The sequence below is a fragment of the Astatotilapia calliptera genome, chromosome 13 (assembly GCF_900246225.1).
Source record: "Astatotilapia calliptera chromosome 13, fAstCal1.2, whole genome shotgun sequence".
NCBI classification, from domain to species: domain Eukaryota; kingdom Metazoa; phylum Chordata; class Actinopteri; order Cichliformes; family Cichlidae; genus Astatotilapia; species Astatotilapia calliptera.
Window position 1 is genome coordinate 16,574,417 of NC_039314.1, and position 18,927 is coordinate 16,593,343.

General features: G+C 38.0%; 1 protein-coding gene across 1 annotated transcript; it reads right to left on the bottom strand.

The window, feature by feature from the left end:
- Window positions 1-536: 536 nt before the first annotated feature.
- LOC113035401 (CMRF35-like molecule 1) lies at window positions 537-2,014 on the bottom strand. Its single transcript, XM_026190945.1, has 4 exons — window positions 1,969-2,014; window positions 1,446-1,766; window positions 919-1,218; window positions 537-574 (listed from the first exon to the last, which is right to left on the bottom strand). The coding sequence occupies exons 1-4, from the start codon at window positions 2,012-2,014 to the stop codon at window positions 537-539; spliced, it is 705 nt and encodes a 234-aa protein (XP_026046730.1).
- Between the last annotated feature and the right edge of the window lie 16,913 nt (window positions 2,015-18,927).

Below are 18,927 nucleotides of genomic sequence, written 5' to 3' on the forward strand. Positions count from 1 at the left end.
TTAAACCCCCCCCCCCCCCCCCCCCCCCACACACACACACACACACACACACACAAGAACAGTTTACCCTATGTGGATTTTCATTATCTAATAGTCTAGATCTGTAGCAAACACTCAGATGAAATCTTTGCTGAAAATTGGAAACTTGATTTCTTGATAGCACTTACCCTGGGTGAACTATTTTCTTTGAGTCCAATTTCAGAGTATCTTACATCCTCTCCAGTCTTCATTGAAGAACATAACACAATTAAAACATCTGCGATAAATATGTTTTTAGTATCATGTACCGTGCACACAGAGAAATAAATCAGCATAACTTACCATTGCTGTCGCTGATAATTCTACTTTGCGCTTCTCTAGCAAAACAAAATTGCCGTTACTGACTCACTGTAACAATGCTCAATAACCTAACTATTAATTCAGTTCTTAATATTTATTAGAAAATTTAGTGTGGATTGAAATCAAGCTTCATTAAGACTTACTGTGACTCAGTATAAACCAGATCAACACCATAATTAAAATCAAGACCAACACACTCAGAGGGATGATGAGGATCTTTGTGTCATATGAAGCTCTGCAACATACAGGATGAGAACATAATTTAGTTTACTTTAACAAGTAATAATAGTGTCCGTAAAAATTTGTATGCATAATCCCTTAAAATATTTTACGTCTAAATACTGCAAATAAATATAAAAAAATATCTGACCTGTGTTCTTTATTTTCTTGTACTGTAGAATTGTTCCATTTTGATAATTGTTTCACTTATGGCAACAGTATGAGTAGTAGATATAGAAGTAGAACATAGTAGAACATTATAACAAGAGTACTGTAACAGTTACAAACCTAAAGTACAAATATTTATAAAAGTATTGAATTCATTTACATGTAAAATCTTTGATAACTTGCAATACTCACTCTTAATCGGTTTCTCAGTAACATTTAAATATACTGGTATCTGAATGTCCCCTTCAGAACACCAATACCAGCCACTGTCCTCTGACCTTAGTCCAGTCATGGTCACTGTGGAAACATCTGGGTCTCTCATATGAGTGGTCACTGTTGTTCCATCTATGGATCCAGATGATCCTGTCACACAGTTCCTGCCCAGCCTGCACCACTTCATTTCTCCAGAGTTACTCGGGTGACATCTAATAGTTATGTTTTCTCCAATATATCCTGTAATCTTCTGATGATCCACGTAGAGACTGGGGGTATCTTCAAGTAAAATTCAGTTTAAAGAAAGCAAAAAACCCAAAATGCCAATACTTTTTTCAGTGCTGAATAAAAAGAATATAGGTGATTAAGATTTCATGTTGATTCTCATTAGCTTTGAATGACAAGTGCATACTCAGTCTTAAAAAATGTTATTTTTTTTTTTGTTTTTTTTTTCCAAAAAACGACATTGTAAAGAATTTGAAATTTTAATAGAGATGTGCACTTACCACTGGTAACTGATAGTTGAAAATACTGTCCGCAGTCCGGTCCATTATTAATCTCCACCACACACCAGTAATCAGTATTTTGATTTGTCAGATTTTTTATAGTCACAGTAAAAATTTGCTCTTTTTTGTCATCAGAGATTGAATATTTTCCTGAAGGGTCTGGTTTGTTTGTTTTTACTGCATAGCTGCAGGAGCTCCATATATGTCCTTCACACAAGTACTTCACATGGTCTATATATTGTGACTCATAGAGACATGGGATGGAGATAGATTTTCCAGCTTCCACTGATACTTTACTGACTGTAGTTATGCTGTGAACTCCTGCAACAGGAACAAAGTATTTTATTGGTTACGTTTAATTAAAACATTCTTCCTTCATTTGTCTCTTGTACATGTAGACGCTTAGAGTGTTGTTAAGTACAAAACAGAATAAACTAAAAATTATTAAAAGCCATTATTTTTATCATCTACTGACACTAACCTTTGAAAAACATGAAGTATTTTAATGATTCCTGTGACCAACCTTTGAGCACACTGAAAAGAAGAAGAACGATGAGATGAGCAGCCATGCCTGTGAGAGAGTAGAATGAAAACACCTGAACCACAGTCAAGTCTGGTTCTATTTTTGAATTTAAGCAACATGCAAATGCAACACTTAAAACCTGCCTTCCTGATAGTTCGTCATACAATAAGATGTTTTTTTTCTGCTGTCTTTTGCTGTAAACTAAGTATGAAAATTACCATCCACAACATTGCTACAAGTAAACAATAATATGCATTCTCATAATATATAATAGCACTGACAGTGCAGGAAGCGAAAACAGTAAAAAAAAAAAATCTATTAAACAGGATGAGTTCTCACAAATCCTGAAAATAGGGTTCAGGCTTATCCTTTGGTGTCGATGCTTTTGATAATTCTTTATTTCTTTTAAACCAGAAATCACGTGATCTTAAAGAAAGGAAATGGTAACAAAGAAATTGTGCAATAAACTTTCCTGCTTTGCAAGAATAAAGCTTTGTTGTTGTAAAAGAGATGAAAAGAGTCACTAGGACAGGAAACAAAATATTGCAGCAGTAAGTCCAATAACTTAGGGACAGATAAAAAGGCTTAGTATTGAAATATTTCATTGATGATTAAATGCACTCAGATGACCTTTTTTTTCACCCTGATGGAGAACAGAAATAAATATGACAATTAGGAAGGAAAAGCAACAAAAAAGGTAATAAATTTGAATGGAAAGCTGAATATTTGCCCTTTTCATATCTTTTATGATTGAAGCATAACTGTACATGCTGTCCGCATCATTTTGATTAAATCACCTTCATGTTTTTAACTCTAATATCTGTACTTCTACTTAAGCACAGAATGTCTGTACTTTTTCCACCTCTGCTCAGAGCTAAGTTGCTAAATGTGATGATGAGGATGTGGTATAGCTCTGTGGTTATTATAGTTCAGCAAACCACACAGAGGGTACATGCTTCATCAACACTGTTTCTCACACACTGAAGTGTTTGTTCTTTGTACATATTTTCACCGCATGTGCTGGATGGCAATGTTGGTTTTTCCACTGGTCAGATCACGACTTTATATTGAAATATTCTAAAGGGTAGCAGCACATTTAACTCCAAATCTTGAATCAGTCTCAGGTGGACCCCTTGTGAAAAATCAATATAAAAATATTAGTAACCAATTATCTGTGAGTCCTGGTATTCTGTCTGTTTCAGCCTAGAAAAGAAAAATACAAAGTAAACATCATGTAAAAAAAGTATTAAAGAAAGATGTTTGTGGGCCAGAAGGGGTGGGAGCACTGGGAAAGTATGTGTATCTCTCATGAGAGATAGAGACACTCAAATGAGTCAGGATGAAGTCATTAGGAGCCCACATGGCAATCCAGGAAGTTCTTTAGAGCCAGATCTGCAGAGTTTTTATTCTGTGTTCATATTGTTTATACTGTGATTTATTTTTAGTTACTTGAAGGAAGTTCTTGTTTTTTTGTTTTTCTCTGTTTTTACAAATTATGAAATTTTGAAAAATGAATTCTGGGTCTGTAAATCTTTAAATTTTAGCATATCTTTAGATTAAACCTAAAAGTTCTTGTTGGACAAGGTGGTGTTGACATTTTGTTGGGCCAGTCATTCAATGCAATCTTCAAAGTTTACAAAAATACAATTAACACCAGTTCATCAAAATAAGTAGCTTTTAATTGAAATGTTAATACAAATTTAAGTAAATACTGAAAGGGCATGCTTTCTCCAGGTGCAAGGCAGCCTTAAAAGTGGAGGGAAAATCCTTTACAGCTTTAACAGAAGTAAACATTTTTTTTATTAGTTTTTTTTAAGCCAAAAACACAGCAAAACAGTCATTAACAGCCTCTCAGTGTGTTCAAAATGTCCAGAAATATAACATAACCAAGAAAGAGAACGTAACTTTCATGACATCGATTTTAAATAAAGATTTTGTGTATTTAGTTGTTTGGTATTTTTTTTGACATTTTAACACAGTGTTACCTGTTTAAGGTAAATAATTATTGTACCGGTAAATTTATTACAATAATTTCGAGGCCATTTTCATGGACATTTTGATCTGTCACAGTAAAAAAGAACCCACAGGGCTGCACTCTGTTTATTGCACCGAATTATTTCCTTGTGAGCATGGTACTAAAAGAATAATAAATTACAATGTGAAATATTATACTCAATAAGTAAATATGTCTGGGATTAAATGCTGAGTGCTGCATTCTGTGTTGCAAGTGAGATCAGGCTGACACTGTTTAATCTTTCTGTAAATTATATTTTCTCAGTCAGGAAGAGGTGATAACATCACATAAATAAAATAATCTCATTATCCCCAATAAGCTGTAAGCATCAGCATCAAAGGATTATCCTAACCTCTATTTTCAGATTTTGTGACAACTCATAGCGCATTTTAAACATTTTTGTTTTTATATTACTCCCAATTCCTGCACTTTCAGTGTTATTCTGTGTTATTATATTATGAAAATGCATATTCTTATTAGTAAATGAGTTCATAAAGATTTTGAATATTGTGGATGATAATTTTTATATCTTGTCTACAGCAGAAAAAAAATACAGCTTATAGTAGAGGAACTAGGAGGAAGGCAGTTTGAAGTGTTGCATTTGCACGTTTCAAAAATACGAATTCAAAAATAGATCCAGACTTGACTGTGGTTCATGTGTTTTAATTCTACTCACTCACAGGCATGGCTGCTCATCTCATCGTTCTTCTCCTCTTCAGTGTGCTCAAAGGTTGGTCACAGCAATCATTTAAATACCTCATGTTTCAATGACTAATCTCAGCAGATTATTACATTAAAGACATTTTGTGTTATTCACTTTTGTACTTAACAATACTCTAAGTGTCCAAATGTACAAGAGACAAGTGAAAGAAGAATGTTTTAATTAAACATAAACATGAAGATTATTAATTTGTTTATATTTATTTATTTGTTCTTGTTGCAGGAGTTCACAGCATAACTACAGTCAGTAAAGTATCAGTGGAAGCTGGAAAATCTATCTCCATCCCATGTCTCTATGAGTCACAATATATAGACCATGTGAAGTACTTGTGTGAAGGACATACATGGAGATCCTGCAGCTATGCAGTAAAAACAAACACAGCAGACCCTTCAGGAAAATATTTAATCTCTGATGACAAAATACAGAAAATTTTCACCGTTACTATAAACGAACTGACAGATAAAAACACTGACTACTGGTGTGTGGTGGAGATTGATAATGGAAAGGATTATGGACAGTATTTTCGATTGTTAGTTATCAGTGGTAAGTGCCTATTTTCATGCACATTTCAAATAGTTTATCATTTCCTTCAGAAAAATGTAAGTTTTTCAGAAAGACTGAATGTGCTCTTATTTTTAATTAATTCATTAGATATTTGTTTTATCGGCAAGGTACCCCCAGTGTCTACGTCGATCATCAGAGGATTACAGGATATACTGGAGAAAGCATAACCATCAGATGTCACCACAGTAACTCTGGAGCAATGAAGTGGTGCAGACTAGACAGGAACTGTGTGACAGGATCATTTGGATCCATAGATGGAACAACAGTGACCGCTTATATGAGAGATCCAAATGTTTTCACAGTGACAATGAGTGGACTACAGTCAGAGGACAGTGGCTGGTATTTGTGTGCTGGAGGGGACATTCAGATACCAGTATATTTAACTGTTACTGAGAAGCCAATTACTAGTACTACTACCTCAGGTAAAAAAAAAAATTCAGCAATTCTACATATTCTAAGTGTTAGGACTGTAAGAGGTATTAGCATAATAATCATTACAGTACTGTACTGATGATGTTCTTTCTGGAAATGTAGCCACTACCCCTACAACTGCTACTGGCAGTAGTACTATTCATACTGTTACTGGAAGTGGAACATTTACTACAATGGAACAATGGAACATTTCTACAGTAGAAGAAAATAAAGAACACAGGTCAGATAATTTTTTCTTCATTTCTTTATATTTCCATGCAGTATTTAGTGGTAAAATGTTTTGTGTAAGAAAGATTCTACAAACATTTTTACAGATGCTATTATTACTTATTCATTTAAATTCTGTTTATAAACTGCATGTTGTAGATCTTCATTTGACCCAAAGATCCTCATCATCCCTCTGAGTGTGTTGAGCTTGATTGTAATTGTGATGCTGTTCATCTGGTTTATAATTAGACACAGTAAGTCTACTAGAAATTTGATTAAAATCCATTTCAAATTTATTTGCAAATCTTTAGAAATAGTTCAACATTTAAGTTATTGTGCATTGCTACAAAGAATCAGTAACAGTCATTTTGTTTTATTAGAGCAGAACAAAGCAGAATCATCCGCCACAGCAATGGTAAGTTGTACTGATTTATTTCTATGTGGGCATCGTACATGATACTAAAAGAATAGAGAAAGTAAAACGGTTTCATAATTACAGTTTGACAGATGTTCAAACTGTGTTTTGTACTTCAATGCAGGCTGGAGATGAAGTAACATACTCTGAAGTCAGACCCAAGAAAAAACGTTCACCCAAGGTAACCAACTACAGCAGCATCAAGCAATTCAAATCTAAGAATTTTCAGTGAACATACCGGTCATCTGAGAGTACATTGGATATGTAATCTACTGTAGATTCATTTCTGATATGTCTGAGAAAAATGAATCCTCATAGGGTAAACTGTTCTTGTATTTTTTATAACTTGCAAAATACAACAACAGCTATCAGAAGAAATTAGATCATGAATCACAAAGCTGTATTTTGCTTCTGAAGATTCAAACCTCTACCCCTTCTCTTTCATTTAAATATTGTTATTTTGTCAATAACACTGATACCTGACACACCAGATTTGTAAATGCAGAAGAAATATCACCTGAGGTTGTCCTAACATACTACAACTACACATTTACACTTTAGAATACAAGTAGAGTTTAATCTATTTTTTGTTAAAGCACAGCAGAACTGTAAATAGTCCAATTTCTATATTTCTTCTCTTCCAGAGTTCATTTGGTGAAAGTGATGTGGAAATCATTTACAGTTCAGTTGTTGTACAGAAGTGTACTGAAAGGGTAAATATTAAATGACCTGAAACCAAACACACACATTTTACTTGTTGTCCTGATATGACATGTTTCACTTTGAATTTGGTCATATTTTGCTTTTTCTCTCTAATTATCATTTGCTTCTGTTCTCCAACAGGGTGACAAAAAAGCCGCGGAAGTTACATACAGCACATTAGCTGAAATGTTTTAATGTTAAAACTTTAATGTTAAAGAGTTGTATCTCTTTTTTCTGTATCTTTTATTACTAGAGTATTTGTATTTGCTGCTCTGTTATCTTCCTTCATTTACTTGTTATGTAGTAACTTTTAACCTTAACCCTTTTAACTGTTTTGTAAACAAGATAATTTCTTTTTTCTCAAGACCATTCTTCATTCTTGTAATAAAGAAGTATTACAGACTGTTAGATTGTACACTCTTAGATAGTTGAAGATATTCCACAATCAGCTGTAAGTAGTATTATTGTAATGTGGAAGCATTTTAGGAACTAAAGCGTTTCAGCTATGAAGTGGTAAACCATGTAAATCTATAGAAAAGGTTCACCGAGTTCTGAAGCATATACTGCATAAACGTTGCCATCGCTCTTCTGATCCGGTCACTGCAGAGCTCTGAACCGCTGGTATCAACCTTAGCATAAAAACTGTGCCTTCTGGAGCTTCATGACATGGTTTTCCATGGCTGTGCTGCTCCTGTAAGTGTAATTTGTTGTTGGCCCAGTAGTTTTGTCCATGTCATCTATTTTCATGATCTGAATTTATGCGTACAACATAGGTGAAAAAACCAAAACAAAAAAAATAAACACTTGTATATCTTGTAGATGCCTGACTTCACACCCAGTCTACAAGTAACTAAAATGAAGACCATATGTCAAAAAATGTAAATTTGTATTTATCTTTTATATTGGTTTTATTTGGATTTTAGTGTTTATTTGTGTGTAGTTTAATTTGCATGATTTTATTCTGTTTGTATTGCATGTTTTTAGTGTGTTATTTGACATTGTTTTAATACAATGTGGACTGGCTGGGCGCTAGCTGATAGGGATCACCTGCTGAGGCACGGGTGTGTGCAGAGGTGGCCTATCAGTTGTCTAAAGACCTATTAAAAGGAAGCTAGCTGAACACTGGAGGAGAGATGCCCCAGAAATGAAATGCACACAAGAAGGCCAGGTGAAAAAGAGGGACATGCTGCCTGATCGTGGGGTTGCGGCGCTTCATCTGGAGATGGACTGGTCAGCGTGATGCAGTGACCCAGTCCCGACAGCAGGAACGGCAACAGCAGGAAAGGCAACAGTAGGAGACAGCGCGTGCGTTTCACAGCAGGGCAGAGGTATACCTCTGCCTGCATTCGTGAGTATTGTCTCTACTGTTGTTCACCGGATGCAGCTGTGTTGATAGAGGGTCACCATTACTATAAGCCAGGGCCGCTTCCAGGATGATTTTTCTGGCTCTTATCTGTGCTGACGCGAGGGGTACCGTGATGGCATCCCACGATGGACTCCAGTGTAGAATGCGAGCTGGGATGTGATGGGCCCAGTGAAGGGACGAGAGGGGGACAGGAGGCTCCTCCTCGTCTGTCTGGGACGAGGCTGGCGTGGAACCCGCTCTGGAGGAGTTTCTGGCCGGCTGGTGGACCAAAAATGAACATTTATCTGGATTTGTGGGGTAGTTACATCAGAGGATTTTAGTGCGCGTAGAAAATTGTATTTCTAGCAGTTTTAAAATTGGGTTTATTCCTGGGGGATATTAGTATATTGAAGACATTCTATTAAGTATGTTTTTTGAGAGTTTTATTTTATTTGTGCTCCCTGGCCTGGGAATAAAGTTTCTGATTAGACCTACATCATCCCTGTGTCTTGATTATTGACTTGCTTGCTCCCCCTTTTATCCAAAGAACCATCCTCTTAGTAAGACACTGGCAGATCAGCTTTAGTGCCTACTTTACAGTAGGAGGAACTAGATTAAAAGTGCTGCAGTTTAGTCTTAAGCAAACAAAAACCATGAAATACACTCAGCACACTAATATGATGGATGATGCAACAAAGAAAAGAAGCAAACTGAGGGCTTAAACATGCACATAAGGTAAGGGCAAAGAAGTGACACGTGGAGAACCAAGGTAAGCAAAACGGAACATAATGCCCACAGAATAAAACACTATTAAGATATAGCAGAATTCAGGAACAGAAATGCAGACTTGATAAAGACAAAAAGGGAAACTCAGAGACCAGACTGACTTACAAAGATCCTAGGTTCAACAGCGTTCAACATTGATTCAATATCAAATTCTGACGTATAAGAGTGACGTTACGTCAATATCAGATTTCAACGTTAATTCAATAGAATCAACTGATATTGACTAAACATTGTTTCAATGGATATTTGCTATCTGGATATTTGCTATTACTATCTGGTAGTAATAGCAAAGCACCACTATTATAATATAAACAGTATTCACATTTTCTCTGAAATATTGGCCTTGGACACCTTATGTAAACACTCGGTAAGAAGGATCCTAAATATGATGAAGAATGAGACATTAAAACTTTATTGAAAATGGCGAAATAAATACACTCAAAAAAAAAAATTGTTTTAAGTCAGATTTGATGTCACGTGATAGACAAGCGCCGTCTCAGCCTAATTTGCATATAGAAAGTTTTAATGTTAAGATGAAGTGCAGTCTGTGAAGTAACCACAGTGTTTGGTATCGTTTTTAGTGTGTTTTCGCCGGTTAGATGTTCACATCGCCACAATTCTAACAGCATTTAAACAAGTTTTGAATTTGTCTCTAAAAAGATTTTCTATTCGTCTTGAACAAAAAAAGAACTGCGTTGGTTTGTTTTGCTATGTCTTAAAACAACTATCAACTGAGATTCAGAGGACCTCCTCCTCACTGCAGTGGGCAGTACGGTCCCCCGGTGAATACAATGGTCTCAGAAGAGCTTTTGAGAACTGCAGGAGGGAAAACCTTCATCTACGAGAGAGCACGTACCAACTGAAAAGTTGCCTAAATGGTCTTCTGGCAGAGAGGAGGAATTTATGCCATAAGGATGCGCTTGTAGCTCTTAGAGAAGAAATGGAGTCCAAATACATGCAACTGGAGAAAAGATATGAAAAGCTGGAAAAACAAGAAAACAAAATACTAGAAGACGGGAATCAGCTAGACATGTATGACTTGAAGGAAAAGCTGGAGGCATACACAAGAATTGAAGCAGAAAACGAGTACCAGGATTTTCTAAGGCAGATACATTTGGAAGAAGTCCAAAGCTGCAGCCACTGTTGGAGGACATAATCAGAGAAATTGAGCAAGAGAAGACTAAATTAGAAGACAAAAATAAAGAATTGCAGGAAGACAAGACAAAACTAGAGGACAAGAATAAAGAATTTGAGGAAGGAAGAGAAGAAAAAAGTACAAGGCAAATATACATAGCTTGAGCAGAAGCATAAAAAAGTCCAGGACAATATATGAATAACTTGAGAGGATTCACAAAGAACAGGGTCAGACTGTCCCCAGCTCTTATTACACTGCCTTGACGACATCAAACAGTGGATGTTGTTAAATTTTCTAAAGCTAAACGAAAATAAAACTGAAGTTGTCATTTTCGGCAACTTAGTCAATAATCACATCGATAGCACTCTGGGCCCCTTTACCTCCTATTGTAAAACACATGTAAAAAACCTTGGTGTCTTGGTGCAGGTAAGTGCAGTCCTGCTTCTTTCAGTTAAGACAGCTAGCCAAGGTAAAGCCATACCTCCCGACTAATGTCTTTGAACGTGTTATTCACCTCTTCCTTACTTGCAGGTTGGACTACTGCAATTCATTGTATTTTGGTTTAGCTTCTCTACACTGGCTTCCTGTCTCCTGCAGGTTCCAATTTAAACTTTAACTTTTTTGTTTTTAAGTCACTTAACAGCCGAGCCCCTTCTTACCTGTGTGAGCTCCAGGAAAAACCATGAGGTCTAGCTCAAAATTAATGCTTTCCATCCCTTGGACTAGTCTCAAATCTTGTGGTGATAGAGCCTTCTCTGTGGCAGGTCCCAGACTTTGGAATAGTCTCCCCCTAAAGATTAGATCTGCACAAACACTTAATCAATTTAAATCACTACTAAAGATACATTTTTATGCCCTGGCTTTTAACACACTGTGACCCAAGCATTTTGGTCTTATTTTAATTGTCTTAGTTATTGTTTTAATTCTTTTATTGTCCCATCATTGTTTTATATTGTCTCTTTTTAATGGCATTTTTATATTGTTAAGCACTTTGTGCAGCATCGTCTGTCTGGAAATGTGCTATATAAATAAATTTGACCTTGACCTTCGTCTACCCCCTTCACATCTCCACTAATATCCTCCTTGCACTAGTGATGTGCGGATCGATCCTGAAATATCGATTCCTCCGATACCAATCAGCAGGCGCTGGCGTGTGCACTCACAACAATGGCTGCGCGTCATTGGAGTCATGTGTGGACGTATTTTACCTCCACAAACAGGTAAGACGTGGTTTGCGATACATGTGGCAAAAAAGTGCTCCAAGAGTGAGGCGTTGTAGCCATACTTGCCAACCTTGAGACCTCAGAATTAGGGAGATATTCAAAAGGGCTGTTAGGGTGGGGGGTGACAAATAAATTTTACAGGGTTTATTTATCAGATAAAATACATTAAATGTCACCACTATTATTGGCTGGCCTGGAAACAGTGGGGGTGTCCAAATTCAGAGGCTGCTTCCACCTGAGGACCCGGCCTTCGCGGTTTAAAGAAAGCATGTCACGAGCTCCCTCGGTGGAGTGAAATGCTGCCGTCTGCTCCTCGCTATCTAAAATATAACGGGGCGCTGACGTAAACTCTCGACCGTCTCACACTTCTGTTTAATCAGTTTTCTGTTTGACGTTTATTCAGCTGTGTGAAAACCCCGGAGGAACCCACCGGATGGATTAATAAAGTTACATTTAATTTAATCTAATCTAATAACTTTAATCTCAGCCAAACCGATTTACCCACGAACAAATAAAACACTGAAAAAGCCAAACAATAACATTTTTAAGCTATCAAAGTGACTTATATATCATGTTTAACACGAGTAGCGAAAGACCGCGGGGGTTTGAAAATGATGTGTCGGTCGGCTCAGATATTTGAAGTTTACACAGCTACATCCTCACCTGAAAATATGTTAAAAGTTTTTTTGCGACCCAGAAAAGATAAATAAGAGTAATATTAAAACTAAGCAGCTGCCACCATTGTTGGAAACTGGAATTGGCTGGGCCGCGCTATGAATTCTGCGATATGGTTTTTCAATTTTGTTGTCCGGGTGGAAAATCGGGAGAATGGTGGCTCCGGGAGATTTTCGGGAAGGACACTGAAATTCGGGATTCTCCCGGGAAAATTGGGAGGGTTGGCATGTATGGTTGTGGCAACATCACTAACCTTGTCAAACACCTCAGAGTAAATCATATCACAGAATATGACAAGCGTATGTTGAGGCAAACTGAAGAGGATGAGAGGGACAGGTGCTGCTAGGGCGAGACAGACGTCTCTCACGGAGTCCTTTGCCTGCTGCAGGCAGGCAAGGTGTTCAAATAGCGCACAACTTCAGTTTTTTTTTTTTATTTCTATATGATGAATCCTGCATTATTAAGTGATAAGAACAAGTAATCTGATGTCCTGTAATCATTATGACGCTATAATTTGAGATACAATAAATAAAATAAGTTTTTGTACAAAGTATCGTTATCAGATCAGTATCGTCGATACCACCCTGAATATTACTTGGTATCGGATCGGAAAGGAAATCAGTGGTATCGCACATCACTACCTTACCCCCTCCTTCCCTCATTCTCTCCTCTATTTGCCATCTCCATCAACAGGTCTTTCTACGTGAAGATCTGTTTTCTACGGTGGCCCCTATAGAAATAGCATTTTGTACCTATTTTGGAGTTTGCATGTGTTTTGGAGTTTTGTACGTGCTTTGCAGTTTGTAAGTGTTTTGGAGTTTGTTTGTGCTTTGGAGTTTGCATGTGTTTTGGAGTTTGCACGTGCTTCGGAGCTCGTACGTGCTTTGAAATTTGTACGTGTTTTGCAGTTTGTAAGTGTTTTGGAGTTTGTTTGTGCTTTGGAGTTTGTACGTGTTTTGGAGTTTGCACGTGCTTCGGAGCTCGTACGTGCTTTGCAGTTTGTAAGTGTTTTGGAGTTTGTTTGTGCTTTGGAGTTTGTACGTGTTTTGGAGTTTGCACGTGCTTCGGAGCTCGTACGTGCTTTGAAATTTGTACGTGTTTTGCAGTTTGTAAGTGTTTTGGAGTTTGCACGTGCTTCGGAGCTCGTACGTGCTTTGCAGTTTGTAAGTGTTTTGGAGTTTGTTTGTGCTTTGGAGTTTGTACGTGTTTTGGAGTTTGCACGTGCTTCGGAGCTCGTACGTGCTTTGAAATTTGTACGTGCTTTGCAGTTTGTAAGTGTTTTGGAGTTTGTTTGTGCTTTGGAGTTTGTACGTGTTTTGGAGTTTGCACGTGCTTCGGAGCTCGTACGTGCTTTGCAGTTTGTAAGTGTTTTGGAGTTTGTTTGTGTTTTGGAGTTTGCACGTGCTTCGGAGCTCGTACGTGCTTTGAAATTTGTACGTGTTTTGCAGTTTGTAAGTGTTTTGGAGTTTGTACGTGCTTTGTCTCTAGGGGCCACCGTAGTTTTCTCGGTGTCATAATAAAAAATAAAGTTGAACATCACAGAACTAAATAAGCATTTGTTTTTATGAGAAAGCACAAATATACAACCCGTTTCCTTATAAACCAAAAACCAGTGGATAAACAGACTGATGAAAAGGTAAGAAAACTTGACCAACTTTAACTCCCCTTGAAACCTGATAACCTGAGTTCTCAGCTTTCAGGGGGTAGAAATTCTGCCACCTTTTGGAGAATTGAGATGTTTCTCACCCGACGGCACATACGCGGACAGGGCGTCGGGGCTGAAAGCCGACAGCTCACTGATTTTGAAGCGTCAGCAGGCGCTTTGTGTTTATGTCCTTTTTGTGCTAGATTCTGAAGCTGCAGGTTTTATCTCTCTCCAAACAATATTGACTGAACCAGCAGCCAAAGACGATCCAAGCTACGCTTCACATTTCGCTTCACATAAACATCGTCACGAATTTCCTCTGACTTTTGCTGTTTTGCTTCCACCACGATAAAATCACACTTCATGTAGAACTCTCTCTCTCTCTCAGGAATAGTTTCCCATCTAAAAAGTTTTTTGCATTATTCGCTTATTTATTACCCACCAGTCTACGGTGTCGGCTGCTGTTTGTTTTTTTTTTTACTTCCGACAAGAAAGCCTCATTTCTGCTGTTCAATACTGAAAAAAAATTTAAACTTTTTAAAATTATGAAAAATTTCAAAATGCTTAGCTGTGTCTCTAATCAAACCTCTGTAACTTTGCTCTGCTTCACTTTGTTTTTGACTGCACAATATTTTTAAGGTGTTAGGGAGTTTTTATTGTTTTATTTGCTTATGCTTCAAAAGTTATGTTATACATATTTCACCAGACACAGTTTTCTGTTAAAACAGGAAGCTGACCCTGTGACACTGACAAGAGACCAGCACAGAAATACATATCCGCAGAAGTTGACTTGCATTATATTATTCTTAGAAATTGACCTGCAACACACATACTTTGTGACACACACAGCTTGCACACCGACAGCATCAGGACCTGCGTAACAGGAAATGTGATTATATTTGCATATTGACGATGTAACCTATAAAAATAAACGAATACTGCAGTTCGGTGTGATTTGCTCTGAGCTTTTCACCCGTGCAGCACGTTAACCTACACAAGTGTCTCATTGTTGTTTATTCACCTGACTGTTTGTTAACTGTAAATCTCTGACATTTAATTGGTCCTTCGAAGCCGTTAATGGACTGGTATTAATGATAATATTATGCTCGATCTCACAGTGGTATCCTTTCTCAGGTCCCGACGCCGTGACAAGCCTGCGTCGAAGTCTCTGCAGAGCGCCCTCCAGGAAGGGTTGAAAGTCCAGGGACGCTAAAATTCGGGTCCTGGCCGACGTCTTACAGGCCCACGGCGCTGGGGCTTGAAAAGAGACGCCCGACAGACCGGCAACAGCGAAGCCAGGTGATTATTCCACATTTGAAGAACCTTGTCCTCATAATGACTGGCATTGCGCTCCTAGAGAGCCTACTGATACTCACCTGGAAAGACGAGGACCCACAGCACCACCTGCAGAAGAAATGGTCATATAACAACTTACACCTAAAGGATATGGATATAGTGCAGAACCACCCCTGGCTGAACAATGCCTGGTACCGGTACGTCTACAACCGAGTACATACAGAAGACAACCACACTGGCTGCTACGTCTGTTCACACCTCCCAACAACAGCAATGCAAGCCACCCTATATGGAAAATCACCCAGCCCTATGTATATTCTACAAAGCCACCAGCGGAACATGTTCCCCCGAAGACATCTTCTTCTTCAAGTTTGAGTTAAAAAGACAAGGGAAAATCTTTCAACGTCAGGAGGGAACCAGGAATACAACATCCAATGTGTTTCACCTTCGCATACGGCAAAAGAAAGCTGGGGATGAACAAGAACTGCTCCCAGACTTTCCGCATGCCGCAGGACAGAAAGGCACAGACAAGCTTCCTGAATGGCACATATTGGGTGCAGGGTACAGCTTGGGCATGTGGCTCAAAGACATACTTCACCATCCCACCCAACAGCACCAGACTCTGCGCCCCAATTTTAGTGTCAGACCACACATTCAGAATATTCCATCAGGACCAACCAAGACGCAAGAGGAGCACTGATGACGTGCAACCTCATGATCCAATCTGGGGCAGTGATGTGCCAGCGGAGTTCAAGTTGTGGACCACCGGACAGAAAGTCCTGCACTCACTTTTCCCATGGATCGGGAATGGAAAAAACATGCTAAGAATCGAGACTCTTGACTACCGATTTGGACTTTTCCTGAACAGCTCAACATGGATAAACAAGGCTCAGAATGAGGAAATCGACGCGATCAGAATGTTGGTCATGCAACACAGAGTCGCCCTGGACATGATTCTCGCTGAGAGAGGGGGCCTCTGTGTCTTATTCAACACCACTTGCTGCACCTATATTCCAGATAACGTGCATTCTTTGACCATGACCACCGCCCTGGAGAAGTTACGACAACTGAGTAATGCACAGCAACAAGACTATGTCATGAACACAGAGGACTGGCTGACCTGGCTGCTGAGCGGCAGCTGGAAGACCCTCATGATCAAAGGACTTGTCTTGATAGGAGTTTTTCTTTTATTGCTTTGCATGTTCTCAACTTGCATTCTACCCTGTATCAGATCGATGATTGACAAAAATGGTACAGGCCACAGTAATCACCTATGTTGGACTGCCACAAGAAGGTGAACCGGACGAAGAAGATTTAGTATAGGAACACACACACTCACACATACTGAATGATGCTACAATTGAAAATGTTATAAGCAAGTGATTGTTAGCTGATAATAAAGTAGGATTGAAGTGGTGAAATACGGTAAAAACAGGGAGGAATGTTAGGGAGTTTTTATTGTTTTATTTGCTTATGCTTCAAAAGTTATGTTATACATATTTCACCAGACACAGTTTTCTGTTAAAACAGGAAGCTGACCCTGTGACACTGACAAGAGACCAGCACAGAAATACATATCCGCAGAAGTTAACTTGCATTATATTATTCTTAGAAATTGACCTGCAACACACATACTTTGTGACACACACACACACACAGCTTACACACACAGCTTGCACACCGACAGCATCAGGACCTGCGTAACAGGAAATGTGATTATATTTGCATATTGACGATGTAACCTATAAAAATAAACGAATACTGCAGTTCGGTGTGATTTGCTCTGAGCTTTTCACCCGTGCAGCACGTTAACCTACACAAGTGTCTCATTGTTGTTTATTCACCTGACTGTTTGTTAACTGTAAATCTCTGACATAAGGTCATCTGCTATAAAATCCCAGACCAGGAAAACTGCCTTCACGTTTTTCTGTGTTTTATCCTCAGTTACTTTGACACAAAGGAATCTGCTGTGATGCTTACACCTTTGATAAAGTCTCACAAGTGTCAGTTTTCTTTTTATAGATATAAAAATATCGACATGTACTGATAAGTGATCAGAGTTATAATATTTCTGTCTGAGGCAATATTTCCCCGATTCGAATCGAATCGTGGATCGAATCGATTTGGGACCTTGTGAACCAGAATTGAATCTATTTTTTAAATCAGTGACGATACCCAGCCCTACCCTAGCCTACCCTACCCTACCCTACCTACCCTACTTAGAAGCTCCTATCAGCCCCTGCAATCAGTTTATATCTGGGCAAAAAGTGTCATTGACATCAAAAATGTGTTTTTTAAGAGAAATTTAGCCAAGAGGACAGCAGTAATTCTAAGAAATTTAACATCACAGTCCTGTAAACTCGCTTGAAGTGACTAAAAAGGACTGGATTGATGACCATATGGATACAAATAGGCGGAGCCATAAAGATACATTTGTTTAATTTAAACATAACCCCTTCATAAATCTCAACTGCATAGAATAATGCGCTATTTTTTTTTTTTTTGAAATCAAATACTTTCCTGAAATGTATGGCTTGTTTGTTTTACTGCATTATAGCACATGTACCAGTGACATGTGTCTCAAAAGTACAGGTTTTTATATTGGGAATCATGGAGACATAGATTTTTATTCTGTTACTGAGACTTTGCTGACTGTAGTTATGCTGTAACCCCTGCAACAAGAACAAATAACTTTTTAATGTATGTAATTTATTTTAATGATTATGTTTACTTCAAAAATTCACCATTACATTACTGGATTTTACTGACAAATTTATTATAATCTGCTGATGTTAGCCTTTGAAACAGGATGTATTTAAACAACTCATGTGACAGACCTTCAAGTACATTAAAGAGAAAAAGAAAAACAATAAGTAGCCATGCCTGTGTGTGGAAAACTACATGAACCGCTGTCAAGTCTGGCTCTATTTTGAAATGTATGCAAAATCCAACACTTCAAACGTGCCTTGCTACTAGTTCCTTGTGGTCTTATTTTTAGTTACATCAATTTTATAAATTGTTGTAAGTTAGAACCAAGCATCTACATCATTTAGAAGCTAGATAAACAAAGTACAACAAATACAAATGTTGATGTTGATGCTTAGAGCAAAAGGACAGGTCTATGCTTCTTGTTTTAGTTTAACAGACCAAAGAGCAGACACAAAGGGACAAAGAACTTGACTTGAGTGTTAAAGTGAAAACAAGCCTTTATTACAGCTGATTACAAGAAACAAAACAAGGCAACATGAGCCGTAGCGAAAACTAGGGATGGGTATTGATAAGATTTTCACAATCCCGATTCCATTTTCGATTCTGTTTAACGATTTGATTCTTTATCGATTCTTTTTTAAAAAAAAAAAGGAGAACACTAAGGTCGATTAGCTTAGAACTTTGCTTTATATCTTCTCTTTGAACAAGATAGAAATTTAGGCGTAACATGGCCTTACAAACCCAGCAGTGAGATCTTAAGAGATCCAGCCTATGGCTCTTCAATGGGGTGTCACAGGGTCCCCAGGAAAAAAAACTGTAAATGTAAAATAATAAAATAAATATTCTTCTGTAGCAATAACAAAGGGTAACATAAATTATTCAGTAGCAATTACACAAGAATATCCAGTAATGTCCCTGCCTACAATTAAACACATTCACTTACTGAAAATCGGGGCATCTGCTGTGGCAAATGGGTTCAAGCCTTTGACCACAAACTTAGTCACTGCTCGGTGACATTCATCTATCCTTGCCTGAAAGGAAACGCTAACGGTAGACTGCAGCGACAACTGCTAGCATCTGAGCCAGCCAG

What these genes read in the sequence shown, in the direction of transcription:
- LOC113035401 (XM_026190945.1), bottom strand. Translation starts at nt 2,014, where the DNA reads ATGGCTGCTCATCTCATCGTTCTTCTTCTTTTCAGTGTGCTCAAAG. An exon ending in TCTTTTCAGTGTGCTCAAAG is followed by an intron (nt 1,767 to 1,968) that starts GTTGGTCACAGG and finishes TTCCTGTTGCAG; the next exon opens with GAGTTCACAGCATAACTACA. An exon ending in TACTGAGAAACCGATTAAGA is followed by an intron (nt 575 to 918) that starts GTGAGTATTGCA and finishes TGTATGTTGCAG; the next exon opens with AGCTTCATATGACACAAAGA.